The sequence below is a fragment of the Staurois parvus genome, unplaced genomic scaffold, assembly GCF_062004578.1.
Source record: "Staurois parvus isolate SC_StPar_1 unplaced genomic scaffold, SC_StPar_1.0 ptg000402l, whole genome shotgun sequence".
In the NCBI taxonomy this organism is placed as follows: domain Eukaryota; kingdom Metazoa; phylum Chordata; class Amphibia; order Anura; family Ranidae; genus Staurois; species Staurois parvus.
Genome location: NW_028318198.1, coordinates 1696222 through 1710127, shown reverse-complemented (window position 1 = coordinate 1710127; position 13906 = coordinate 1696222). Strand labels below are relative to the sequence as shown.

At 40.6% G+C, this 13906-nt stretch overlaps 1 protein-coding gene across 1 annotated transcript in view; it reads left to right on the top strand.

Annotated features, from left to right (window-relative positions):
- The window catches only part of DPH5 (diphthamide biosynthesis 5), a 65971-nt gene that overhangs the window by 40354 nt on the left and 11711 nt on the right, over nt 1-13906 (top strand). Inside the window, exons 4-6 of the mRNA XM_089686587.1 lie at nt 6004-6124; nt 9645-9684; nt 12897-13000. Coding sequence (XP_089542713.1) covers nt 6004-6124; nt 9645-9684; nt 12897-13000 — 265 coding nt within the window. The remainder of the gene's footprint in view (nt 1-6003; nt 6125-9644; nt 9685-12896; nt 13001-13906) is intronic.

The window sequence follows — 13906 nt, the reverse complement described above, 5'->3', positions numbered from 1 at the left end:
CTCTGCAAGAAGGGCATCGGAGTTGGCAGTTCTTTCTTGTAGAGAACCATTTTTGGTTTTGCATCAAGATGAGGTGGTGTTGCGGCCTCATCAGTCCTTTTTGCCAAAGGTGGTTTCTTGTTTCCATTTGAATCAGGACATTGTACTTCCCTTTTTCTAGGTGGATTCGCCAGTTAATCATGCAAGCCTGTGGTTTGCAGAGCAAGGTTCCACCCTTTCGGGTGAGAGCACACTCTACCAACAGTGTGTGGGTGTCCTGGGCTATCCGCCACCAGGCATCCGTTGCTCAGGTTTGCAAGTCTGTTACATTTTCTTTGGTCATATGTTTACAAGGTTTTTACCAGGTGGATGTCAGAGCCATGGAAGATTCTGACTTTGGCCACAGTGTATTGCGAACAGCTGAGTAGCTCCTTTTGTGATTGATGGTGGCGGTTATTCTGATGTCACCCACCCTTCAAGGTTTTATTGCTTTGGGATATCCTAAATAGTATTATAGCCTGCTCTGTGTCCTGTGATGTACGATAAAAAAAATTTGTTTTTTTTTTTCTACATACTTACCTATAAAATCCATTTCTTGGAGTACATAACGGGACACCGAGGTCCCTCCCCTCTTTCTGGATTTTCATTGCTTGCTACAAAAACTGAAGTACTTCCTGTGTAAGAGGGGCTATATGGGGGAGGACTTCCCATTTGATTAGTCAACCAGTGTCCATTCTATAGGTGGCATATAACCCACATAGTCGTCATTATAGCCTGCTCTGTGGTCCATGATGTACTTCATGAAATGGATTATACAGGTAAGTATGTAGAAAACAATTACATTTTTCTGGGTGTCGTTATGGTGCCTTGTACTATCAAAGCTCCTGATCCATGCTTGCTATGCCAATTTCTTCCTAGATCCTCTGCTGCTTGTCACAGTTTTGGGCATCACTGTGATCTTCGAGGTTATTGTGGGCCCTGACTGGGTGCGTTTATCCACTGTGGACACTCTGAATCCTCCATTTTGTTTACAGGCCTGAAGTTACTAGGTGGAGCAGATTAGTTGCTAGGTGCAAGAAATACACTAAAAATCTTGTATCTGTATTTTCAGGCACTCTCATTTAAGTCTATGGAACCAAAAATGCAATATTCTACCAGAAAAAGAGATCATGTACTATTTGTAAGATGGCTGCAGCACAGTCTCAGGTGTAAACAGGCACCATTGAATATAATGGGAAGCTACATGTTAAAGCAGTATTAAACCCAAACCCAAATTTGTAATATATTGCAGCTTACCAATCATTAGATGTGGTTGGCTGATTAGGTTTCTTTTTTAAGGCTTTTTGCCCTCTGTTTACTAGGGAGTAATACCTCTTGTACTAGAGTGCTCTCAGTCTGGATGCAGGAGCACAGGGGGTACAGCAGACGGCAGCATTGTGAGTACGAGTGGGGGGGGGGGGGAGTTGAATGTTAGCTGGAGTTTGGCTTCAAGTTGTTAGTGTTTTTAAATCTGCTAGCATCTTTAATATTTTTTAAGCAGTTGCAGCAAACAGTGTTTTTTTTTTGTTTTTTCCTTTTGGAATTTTACGTAACTAAATAAAAGCTGAACATTGTGAGCACCCCTGTCAGTGGTAAACCTTTGTATTATGTCCACTGTAGGCAAAGCAATAAGTCACTTTAAATCCTGTCTTCAGAGAAAACAACTCCCACCCCCCCCCCCCCCCCAGCAGGAAAACAATGTTTACTTGCTTGATCCCTGGCTCCAGGAGCAGGTGGTGCTCAATCTTCTCCTGTAATGTACAGTGCTTAGCGAACTATTGGCGCTATATAAATACTGTATAATAATAATAATATACACTCTGGTCTGTGGGCGGTCACTTGTCATCCTTATCTACAATGCATGGCTATTGGTGCTGCATTGTGCTTGATGACATCACAGTGCCTGCAATTACCGAAGATGGAACCAAGGAACAGCTAATTAAAATTCATTTTTCCAGGTACGATAGTCCTTTAGGAACATTTAAATCTTGCAGCGCAGGGGGAGTCCTACTGGAACGGGAGTTTTTTTTTTTTTTGTTTTTTGGGGGGGGGAAGTTTTTTGTTTTTGTATTGTTTTTGTTTATTTTTTGTTTTTTGGTTTTACTCAGGGTTCAACTTTAAATCTTTGCTCACTGTACACATGGATGAATATGCTATTTTGTTTGGTGTTATAAGGAAACCATTGGATTAAGGCTGTGAAATATGCAAATGTAGCAGTCATAAACTATTCTATTTTGTAACTTTAGGATATGTTGCAGGTTTGTAGTTCATACAATTAGCAGTAAGCCTCTTTGCGGGAGGACAATGGCAGAACTGCTGCCATAAATTAGCTTTCTAATATAGTCAGTCACGAGTCATTGTGGTCTCTCTGCAGCCTGACTTTGAGGGAAGAGCAGTGGGATAGCAGTGAGCATCTGGTAAACAGAAGTCCACAGACTGCCCTGGAGTACGAGTGATATTAGCTCACATACTAATGTACTTTGCTATGGAAAGGTGTTTCCTGTTGATAGGAGGACAGTATAGATTGCTACTTCCAGCCTCTAAACATGAAACCAAAATCAAGCCAAACAGATTGGAAAGTTTTTGTAGTGGGGAAGCCAGTTCAAGGTCAAGGAATGCTAAAATGGCAGTTTATATATGCTGGCAATATTTACTTCAACTTAGTACAGCTTTAAAATGTAAATGGACTGGTAGACAATGCTATTCTTATAACAACGGGAAATGATTGTACTAACTTTAGACTCCTTTTTTCTGTAGAAAAAAATTTTTCAGAATCCATTGGTTTTTAAGAAAAGTTCGTACATGCTTAGATTTTTTTTTTTTTTTGTGGGCTAAAGAAAAACTGACAGATTCGTCCATCCACATGATACAGCATGAATGAACACATTTTTTGCTGCTCCTATTATATTCTGATAGCCACGGTCACCAGCTGTCAGAATACCCAAAGAGCAGCTGTTTCCAATCAGATTCAGCCGCTGTTCAGGTATTCTGGCAGCCAGCAGCATCCAGCTTCTTTGGTTTTCTGTGCAGGTCCTTTAATCTTGGCAGGAGGGTGGTGATAGTGCCGCCCACAGAGCTAATTTCTGATGAATCCGCTGACATTCACATTGTATGGTCAGCTTTAAGCCAGCCATACATGAATCGAAATTTGGCAGGTTCAGCAGGGACAAGCTGAATTTCAATCCATGTATGGGCACCTTGATTGTACACGTGCCCTCATAGCAAGCTGTGTGCTATGGGGACATAGAGTGCTCAGAATAAATGAGTACACCTCTTTTGAAAAATAAGATTTTAATCAATATCTCAATGAACACGAGAACAATTTCCAAAATTTTGAAAACACTGAGTTTTATAGAACATTTGTTTAGCTCATTACATGAAAGTAAGGTTAATATTATAACTTGAATTACAGAATCTTAATTTTTACTCAAATTAGTTGATGCAAAAATGAATACACCCCACAACAAAAACTCCTACATCTAGTGTTTTGTATGATCTCCATGATTTGTAAGGACAGCACCAAGTCTTCTAGGCATGGAATGAACAAGTTGGCGACTTATTTCAACATCTATCTTTTTCCATTCTTCAAGAGCGACCTCTTTTAGAGCCTGGATGCTGGATGGAGAGTGATGCTTAACTTGTATCTTCAGAATTCCCCATAGGTGTTCGATTGGGTTCAGATCAGGAGACATACTTGGCCACTGAATTACTTTCACCTTGTTCTTCAGAAATGCAACAGTGGCCTTAGATGTGTGTTTTGGATCATTTTAGGAGTAATAGTGCACTAAAGCCCCTCTTATAATTTTGCTATGCTTTAAAATGCCACATGAATTTTTTCCATTTTGACTGATATTAAGCTTAGACTTCTAGAAAATAAAGAATAAATTATAAGTATGCTTATTTACAATGTATTAGTCCCCACTGGTCCATGTCATTCCCAGAGTTATCTATAGGCCACTGCATAGGTTTGGAAGGAGTGAACGGTTAGTTTATATTATGTGGACCAGTCAGCCTAATGTTAGTGAGGTGGTGGCAAGCAGGAAATAAAAAGGTGTGTGTGTGTCTGTCTGTCTGTCTGTCTGTCTGTCTGTCTGTCTGTCCTTGATTGGAGTCCACCAGTGGTAAATTAAATTGATTGGACATGATTTAGAAAGGCACACATCTCTATAGAAGGCCTCAAAGCTGACAATGCATACTCTATCCAAGCAAAAGCCATGAGGTCAAAGGAATTGCCTCTGGTCACTCTGACTAAACTTCAGAGATTCTGTGTGGAGATGGGACAAAGGACAACATCACTGCAGTCCTTCACCGATCTGGGCTTTATGGCAGAGTAGCTAGATAGAAGCCTCTCCTCAGTGCAAAAAACATAAAAAAGCCTGACGAGTTTGCAGAAAAGCAACTAAAGGACTCCAAAACTGTGAGGAACAAGATTATCTGTTCTGATGAAACCAAAGTTTAACTGTTTGTCCTCAATTCTAAAAGTTATATCTGGAGGAAACCAAGCCCTGCCATCACGTGCCCAATTCCATCCCAACAGTGAAACATCATGCTGTGCGGGTGTTTTTCAGAAGCAGGGACTGGGAGATTGGTCAGGGTTGAGGGAAAGCTGAATGGAGCAAAGTACAGAGATAAGTATCCTTAGTGAAAACCTATTCCACAGCACTCAGGACCACAGACTGGGCTGAATGTTCACCTTCCAACATGACAACGATCATAAGCACACAGCGTAGACAACCCAGGAGTGGCTTAGGGACAACTCTGTGAATGTCCTAGAATGGCCTAGCCAGAGCCCCGACTTGAACCCTATTAAACATCTCTGAAGAGACCTGAATATGGCTGCCCACTGAAGGTCCCTATCCAACCTGACTGAGCTTGAAAGGATTTGCAAAGAAGAATGGCAGAAAATCCCCCAATCCAGGTGTGCAAAGCTTGTCACGTCATACTCAAAAAGACTTGAGGCTGTAACTGCTGCAAAAGTGCCTCAACAAGGTACTGAGTAAAGGGTCTGAATACTTAAGTAAATGTGATATTTTAGTTTTTTTCTTTTTAATTAATTCACAGACCTTTCTAAAATTCTGTTTTCACTTTGTCATTATAGGGTACTGAGTGTAGAATGAGAACAAAAAAAGGAATTTGAACAACTGTAGTATCAGGCTGCAACATAACAAAATTGAAAAAGTGAAGGGGGGTCTGAATACTTTTAGAATGCACCTATATACACTCCCTGGCCAGTTTATTAGGTACACCTTTCTAGCACCAGGTTGAACCCCCTTTTGCCTTCAGAACTGCCTTCATTCTTTGTGGCATAGATTCAACAAGGTGTTGGAAACATTCCCCTGAGAATGTGGTCCATATTGACTTGGGTTACTGTTGCCTTTCTATCCTCTCGAACCAGTCTGCCCATTCTCCTCTGACATCAACAAGGCATTTTTGGCCATACAACTGCCACTTACTGGATATTTTCTTTTTTTTGGACCATCCTCTGTAAACCCTAGTGATGGTTGTGCATGACAATCCAAAAGCAGATTTTGAAACACTCGGACCCGTAAAAAAAGATATAATATGTTAGGATAGACTACAGACACTTAAAATTGTAGGGCAGACCTCTCTGGGAAAAAAATCAGTCTGGGTCTCAAGGCAATTTTGGGGATAAAAGGACCTGGGACTCGAGGTTTACAAACATAACTGGTATAGTCATCAGTATTTGAACTGTTGAAGTGACATTGAAATGGATTGCTGATGTTTGTTCGGTCTGGTTTTTAGTTTGAAAGTGATTTTGACTATGGCTGATTGTAGAGAATGAGCCCTTGTCTCTAACTTGTTGACATGCTGCTGGTTAAATTGCTGCTGAACACTATTTCTCTGTTAAATATATTAAATGTATAGAATAAATCACAACAGAAGAATAAAAATTGTGTATGGGTGATATAACTTGCTTTACTCTGTCCAGCTCTAACATGTTTTTTTTTTTTTTTTGTATTCTAGCTTTATAATTTTGGAGAGACGGTTTCCATTGTTTTCTGGACAGACTCTTGGAAGCCAGAGAGTTTCTATGACAAAATTCGGAGGAATAGACTCAGTGGGATGCATACTCTGTGCTTGTTAGGTGATGTATATCTACTTCTGAGTTATATAAACACAATTATGAGTTCTGAGCCACAACAACCATTTCAATTTTCATTGTAATCAGTTGAAAGTAGGGGAAACAGATGTTTTATAATTAATTTCTGTGGAATAGTGCACCCCTGCCACACAACTGTGTACAACCGCTTCTTCTAATGCATCTCAAGGGGGGGCTGTATGTGGAGGCAGCAGCTCCCAGGAATGTCATTAAAAGGTTAGTTCACTTTTACCAAAATCTATCTATGCAGATAAGGGACATCTATAGATGAAAACAAGCTGTGCAGCTTTGACCAAAGTTGAATAAGTGTAGGCTATTTACTTAACTTGTGAAGCCTGACTGAAAATTCCCAGAACATTGCTAGGATGTTGCTAAGCAAGACCTAGCTATTCTCACCTTCATCATCACAGCAGTGAGTTCATTGATGATGGTGAACAGTAACAGCTGGGCCTTGCTTAGCAATATCATAGCACTATTCTGAGAGTTTGCACTCAGGCTTCATGAGGTACATATATGGCCTACATCTATAGAAAGGACATTATTCAACCGGACTGGCTGCTCCATAAGACGCACTGACACCCCCCCCCCTTTTTTGGGGGGAAAAAAGTGTGTCTTATGGAGCGAAAAATACGGTACTTCCACTTTACTACAGTTATATTGCCATATTCTTTTTAAATTTTCTATGTCCACCAGTGCTGTACATGCCACATGTGAGTTGGGGTGCTTCTTAATGTTTGGTGCTTGAGGGCAGTTAGGTCTGAGATCCAGCATATATATACCACTTCTAAGATGACCTCCAGCATGGCCTTATGAAGGAGCATGCATGCTCCGAACACGTGCTGCTGTTCTCCACCTGCAAACCCGGAAGTGATGTCATCCCTCGGTTTTCAGCGTTCTCAGCCTCCACAAGCAGAGCAGTCAGTACTGGAATCCACCAGCTTGTTTCCTTTGAATACAGAGACACCCAGCAGGACCACCCAGGAACTGCAGAGCGGGACTTATGTTTTGACAAGTGCGATTTCACCTACATTTGTGAGTTTACTGACTTTTTAACAGTAAAGTGTTTTAACTTGCTTCACTTAGGAGCGCTGTTCCCTCTCTTCCTAGTTGGCTTCTATTGTTAGCTTTGTTCAGTTAAAGTGAATGTGAACCTCAGATATGAAATATGAACAAAACATACCTCGCTACAGTGTATACTTGTCTCTAGCCAGAGCACGAAGTGTCATTTCTGTCTGTTGCTTTGTTCCTCTGCATGAGGAGATTCATGCTATCAGCATGAATCTCTCTTCTGACCAGTTTTATCTACAGCAGATTGACAGCCTCAGCTCTGTTCCATTGAGCTCTGTGGAGGGAGTGTTTCTCTTCCCTCCAATCAGCTCTCAGAGCTCACCTCACTGAGCTTTGCAGAGTGTAACTGAAGCTCAAAACCCCTTTTTTTTTTTTTTTTTTCTTTTTTTGGAACTCTCTGACAAGCTATATAAATTCTGCACTTTGAATGGATGTAAAGAGAAGACTGCAGATAAACGTGTGTGTGTGTAACCTTTTTACGCTTTGTGAATTAAAGGTAGAAGCTGATTGGTTGACATGCTCAGCTGATCCACATTGTGATCTCTCCAGTCTTAGTAAATTCCCCATTTGTGTTCTAGCGTTTCTCTGACCAGAATATATCATGGACTTGAAATGCTAAGGGCTGCTTCTTAATTTCTACAAGGAGATTCTATGGAATGACGGTACATGGTTATACAGTCAGGTCCATAAATATTGGGACATTGACACAATTCTAACATTTTTGGCTCTATACACCACCACAATGGATTTGAAATGAAACGAAACGAACAGGATGTGCTTTAACTGCAGACTGTCAGCTTTAATTTGAGGTTATTTACAGCCAAATCAGGTGAACGGTGTAGGAATTACAACAGTTTGCATATGTGCCTCCCATTTGTTAAGGGACCAAAAGTAATGGGACAGAATAATAATCATAAATCAAACTTTCACTTTTTAATACTTGGTTGCAAATCCTTTGCAGTCAATTACAGCCTGAAGTCTGGAACGCATAGACATCACCAGATGCTGGGTTTCATCCCTGGGGATGCTCTGCCAGGCCTCTGCAACTATCTTCAGTTCCTGCTTGTTCTTGGGGCATTTTCCCTTCAGTTTTGTCTTCAGCAAGTGACATGCATGCTCAATCGGATTCAGGTCAGGTGATTGACTTGGCCATTGCATAACATTCCACTTCTTTCCCTTAAAAAACTCTTTGGTTGCTTTTGCAGTATGCTTTGGGTCATTGCCCATCTGCACTGTGAAGCGGCGTCCAATGAGTTCCGAAGCATTTGGCTGAATATGAGCAGATAATATTGCCCGAAACACTTCAGAACTCATCCTGCTGCTTTTGTCAGCAGTCACATCATCAATAAATACAAGAGAACCAGTTCCATTGGCAGCCATATATGCCCACGCCATGACACTACCACCACCATGCTTCACTGATGAGGTGGTATGCTTAGGATCATGAGCAGTTCCTTTCCTTCTCCATACTCTTCTCTTCCCATCACTCTGGTACAAGTTGATCTTGGTCTCATCTGTCCATAGGATGTTGTTCCAGAACTGTGAAGGCTTTTTTAGATGTCGTTTGGCAAACTCTAATCTGGCCTTCCTGTTTTTGAGGCTCACCAATGGTTTACATCTTGTGGTGAACCCTCTGTATTCACTCTGGTGAAGTCTTCTCTTGATTGTTGACTTTGACACACATACACCTACCTTCTGGAGAGTGTTCTTGATCTGGCCAACTGTTGTGTAGGGTGTTTTCTTCACCAGGGAAAGAATTCTTTGGTCATCCACCACAGTTGTTTTCAGTGGTCTTCTGGGTCTTTTGGTGTTGCTGAGCTCACCGGTGCGTTCCTTCTTTTTAAGAATGTTCCAAACAGTTGTTTTGGCCACGCCTAATGTTTTTGCTATCTCTCTGATGGGTTTGTTTTGTTTTTTCAGCCTAATGATGGCTTGCTTCACTGATAGTGACAGCTCTTTGGATCTCATCTTGAGAGTTGACAGCAACAGATTCCAAATGCAAATAGCACACTTGAAATGAACTCTGGACCTTTTTATCTGCTCATTGTAATTGGGATAATAAGGGAATAACACACACCTGGCCATGGAACAGCTGAGAAGCCAATTGTCCCATTACTTTTGGTCCCTTAACAAGTGGGAGGCACATATGCAAACTGTTGTAATTCCTACACTGTTCACCTGCTTTGGATGTAAATACCCTCAAATTAAAGCTGACAGTCTGCAGTTAAAGCACATCTTGTTCGTTTCATTTCAAATCCATTGTGGTAGTGTATAGAGCCAAAAATGTTAGAATTGTGTCGATGTCCCAATATTTATGGACCTGACTGTAACTAATGCAACCACTTTACTATGTACCAGAATTAGAATGTTCTGTTTGTGTTGCTGTTTTTCTCAGTGACGAGATGTTTAATGACCTATTTCTCCCTTTTTATTGCAGATATTAAAGTGAAGGAGCAATCAATAGAAAACCTCATGAAGTGAGTCTACTAAACTATTTTACAACATAGCCAGATAAGAGCACCTCTCTATATTGGAGCAAATTACAGTAACATTGTTAGGCAACATCCACCTCCAAAATAGTGCAAGCCCCCTATCCTGAGGATTCCAGCGCCCTCTGCTGGAGATCGCTACTTTACAGCAGACCTGGCCTGTTCTCCAACAGACTAGAGTTAGTACACTTGCAACTTAGCTAGATTGCATGCACGCTTTTACATTATTACCACATGTCAATGTATGAGGCCCATAGAAATGAAATAGAAAATGTGTGTCAATGCATGTTATAACACACACTTAGGGCTAGTTCACACTAGGTGCAGTTCAGTGCACTTTTTTTCTGCATCAGAAATGCATGCAGTGTTTTCCATGTATTCCAGTAACCCTGGTTCACACCAGTGCAGTCATTTTCTGGTGCACAAAGAAAAAAAAAAGTAGAACGTTGCATTTTTCTGCACAGAACCATACTGGATCACAGCAAACTGCAACAAAACTGCACCGGAACTGTGTGTGGTGTGAACTGTAAGCAAAAACGTACCTGGAATGCATTCGGAATGCATTTTTGTAGTGTGAACTAGTCCTTACACTTGTAAATATGTACAATGACATGTTTCAGTGCAGTACAATAAGAACGCATGGGTTTCTTGCTGTCAAGAAATATCAACTGTAGAGCGAACGCCCTCCTCTACTATACTTTGGGGTTCATTTACTAAAACTGTAGAGTGCTAAATCAGGTTCAATTCTGCATGGAAATCAATCAGCTGCCAGGTTTTATTGCCAAAGCTTAACTGAACAAGCTGAGGTTAGAAGCTGATTGGCTACCATGCACAGCTGCACCAGATTCTGGGTGAACCAGTTTTAGTAAATCTCCTTTGTATGTATGGTACTATTAGGGTAAATAAATATAATTGGAGACAATTGAGAGTCTAAATTAGGTGCATGCTGGCTAATGTTTTTCCAGTAACGGGGAAATAATTTATTACCACTAACATGCTTTGATTGACTTGGTGCCTTTATACAAATGTAATTATTACTATGGTGTCAAGAGTATAATGCTCCTCTAATGGGCAGCATTTAAGGAGTGTCCATTTAAAATAAAAAATCTCCAACATTTCAACAGCATCCTAGTGTGAACCTCATGACTCTTTCCCATGGAATCCATATGATACGACTATGGGGCTTCTTAGCACAGAGCTGTTAACGCATCTCAGCAAAATCTTAGGAACCTAAAAATAATCATCTTATTTAATCTAGCAGCCATTTAAACACATTTGGTTTACAATGATCTGGTTATTATATCTTCACACTTGAGGACGTGATGTTTTGCATTATCATGCATTGTAATTTGTTTCGAATGATACCATAACTACGGTACATTGCCTGAGTGTTTAAAGCAGAGGTGTCTAACTAGCGGCCCTCCAGCTGTTGCAGAACTACAAGTCCCATCATGCCTCTGCCTTTGGGAGTCATGCTTGTAACGGTCAATCTTGCAATGCCTCATGGGACTTGTAGTTTGGCAACAGCTGGAGGGCCGTTAGTTTGACACCCGTGGTTTAAAGATATAGAACGCATAAAAAATATATTGTATATACAGGTGAAACTCGAAAAATTAGAATATCGTGCAAAAGTTCATTTATTTCAGTAATGCAACTTAAAAGGTGAAACTAATATATGAGATAGACTCATTACATGCAAAGCAAGATAGTTCAAGCCGTGATTTGTCATAATTGTGATGATTATGGCTTACAGCTCATGAAAACCCCAAATCCACAATCTCAGAAAATTAGAATATTGTGAAAAGGTGCAATATTCTCGGCTCAAAGTGTCCCACTCTAATCAGCTAATTAAGCCATAACACCTGCAAAGGGTTCCTGAGCCTTTAAATGGTCTGTCAGTCTGGTTCAGTAGGAATCACAATCATGGGAAAGACTGCTGACCTGACAGTTGTGCAGAAAACCATCATTGACACCCTCTATAAGGAGGGAAAGCCTCAAAAGGTAATTGCAAAAGAAGTTGGATGTTCCCAAAGTGCTGTATCAAAGCACAGTAATAGAAAGTTATGTGGAAGGGAAAAGTGTGGAAGAAAAAGGTGCACAAGCAGCAGGGATGACCGCAGCCTGGAGAGGATTTACAACCACGTTTTTCAGTTAATTGGCATATTGGTACAGCATTTCCTATCAAACTGCTTATTAGTCCTTGTCTTTAGTTTATTGTTTTGAAGAAATATCTGTTAGCTTAACTTTTTAAAGTTTAAGGTGGAAGGTTAACTACATTTTGTTTGGGGGGGGGATATGGTACCAGTGTAATAGTGCACCTCTAATGATGTGTATCCCATGTTCTTCTGCTCACTGGAAGGCCTCATGCACATTTGGGCATAAAAAAACATCCCTTTAAAGGGTGTTTAATTTTTTTTTGTTTTTCATTACCATACACACATAGGTGTATACAGGCACATTAGAAGAGGAGCATTTAGAGGCTGGAAAAAAAACATTACTTGCTTGTTCAGAGGAAGATTGTTTGAGCAGAAAAAACGCTTGATGCACCTAAATACCAGTAAGTGCATCTAAATGTGCCTAGTCGCTAGGCATGTTAAGCATTTATTCATTTCATTGGCCAGAATAAATGAATAATCCCCTTACAGCTTTTAACTTCCAGGCCCGTGGGGAATATAGTGCCAGCTACTTCTGTGAAGGACTCATGGCACTCACCTTCTTCTGACTGTTTCCTCAGCCATTCACAAAACCATCTCCCAGAACCCAACACGAATGGAGGAGGGGGCAGATCAATGAAAGGATCTGCTCTGCCTATTCACCGAATATGCTGGATTCTGCAAGAAGCATACTAATAGTTTGGTGAATGGATGAGGGGAAAAAAGGAGAAAGCGAGCAGCATAAGTCCTTCATAGCTGGAGCTGCACTAGTAGACCCCGCAGCAGCTAAAGTTTTTTTTTTTAGTATTTTTATAGCTGTTTTGTCTGGACTCACTGAATTATTATAGTAACCAGAATCCAGCAGAAACAGAACAGGAATGCACTTCATTAGAGGTACATTATTACACTGGTACGGTAAAGAAAATTGTTAAACATCTACAAAGACCTTTGAAATGACAGACATCACTTGCATAATAAAGACATAAAGCAATTCAAGGTTATGAATGTACTTACATTTTATGATTTGTTACTGCTGTCTAATTTCAGAGGAAAGAAGGTTTTTGATCCACCTCGCTACATGACTGTGAATCAAGCAGTGGAGCAGCTTCTGCAGATTGTGCAGAACCGGAGGGAGCTGGGAGAGGAGCTGGGTGAGCATTTACTAGGGACACTTCTTTTGAACTCTAAACTCCCTTATCATAAAATATATTTTTCACCAGTTTTTATGATTTAAGAGAATCTGTATTTTACCCATTGAGGGCAAGATAACCAGTTCACTGAGAGTCTTTGCTGGTGACACTTGCCTTTCATTAGCTCCCCATTCAGCTTGTTTGCTCGCTGGAGTCCCCTCCAAGATTCCTGTGTGAGTTCCACTCTGGATTGGGTATTGACGGAACGTAGTACAAACATTCATATCAATTAAAGGTCTTTTTGAAATGTTTAGAGGATTAAATAAAGCCAATGTACTTTAAGGGAAATGCTCTGCTCTCCTCAGGGCTTGAGCAGTGGATGGTATTTGGATCACAATGAGATGCAATAGGAGACCTCTGTAATACTGATAAACACTGTCAGATATTCATGGCACCATAAACTGCCGACAGGAGTGTAAGTTCCAGGTTGCATACGGGCTGGAGCTTTAAGCCCTCCAACCATCCTCCCTGACATCCCCAGGGCTGACATTTAGCTCCTCAAGTGCCCAGTACTGCACCATAGGAGGAAGGGAACAGGGTGATACTCATTCCATACCCAGAAATAATGGGTGCTTTACTGGCCTCTTGACGTTGCTTTTTAGGCTTTCTAAACAATAAAAGCATATCCTCACTAAGTAATAGATGGCATAATTTACTACGATTATTTTCAGCAAAGAGAACGAATAAGAGCTGAAAATAATTGGTGCATGGCTGAAAATAATGATCATTCCAGCAAATTACAACTGAATGAATTACCCTAATATTGGTGAGCAGTAGAAATGCATCGTGAATATCTTACCTAAGCAGCAGTATTCACCTTGTCTACTATACCAAGCTTATATTTACACATATACAGATGTACTGTAT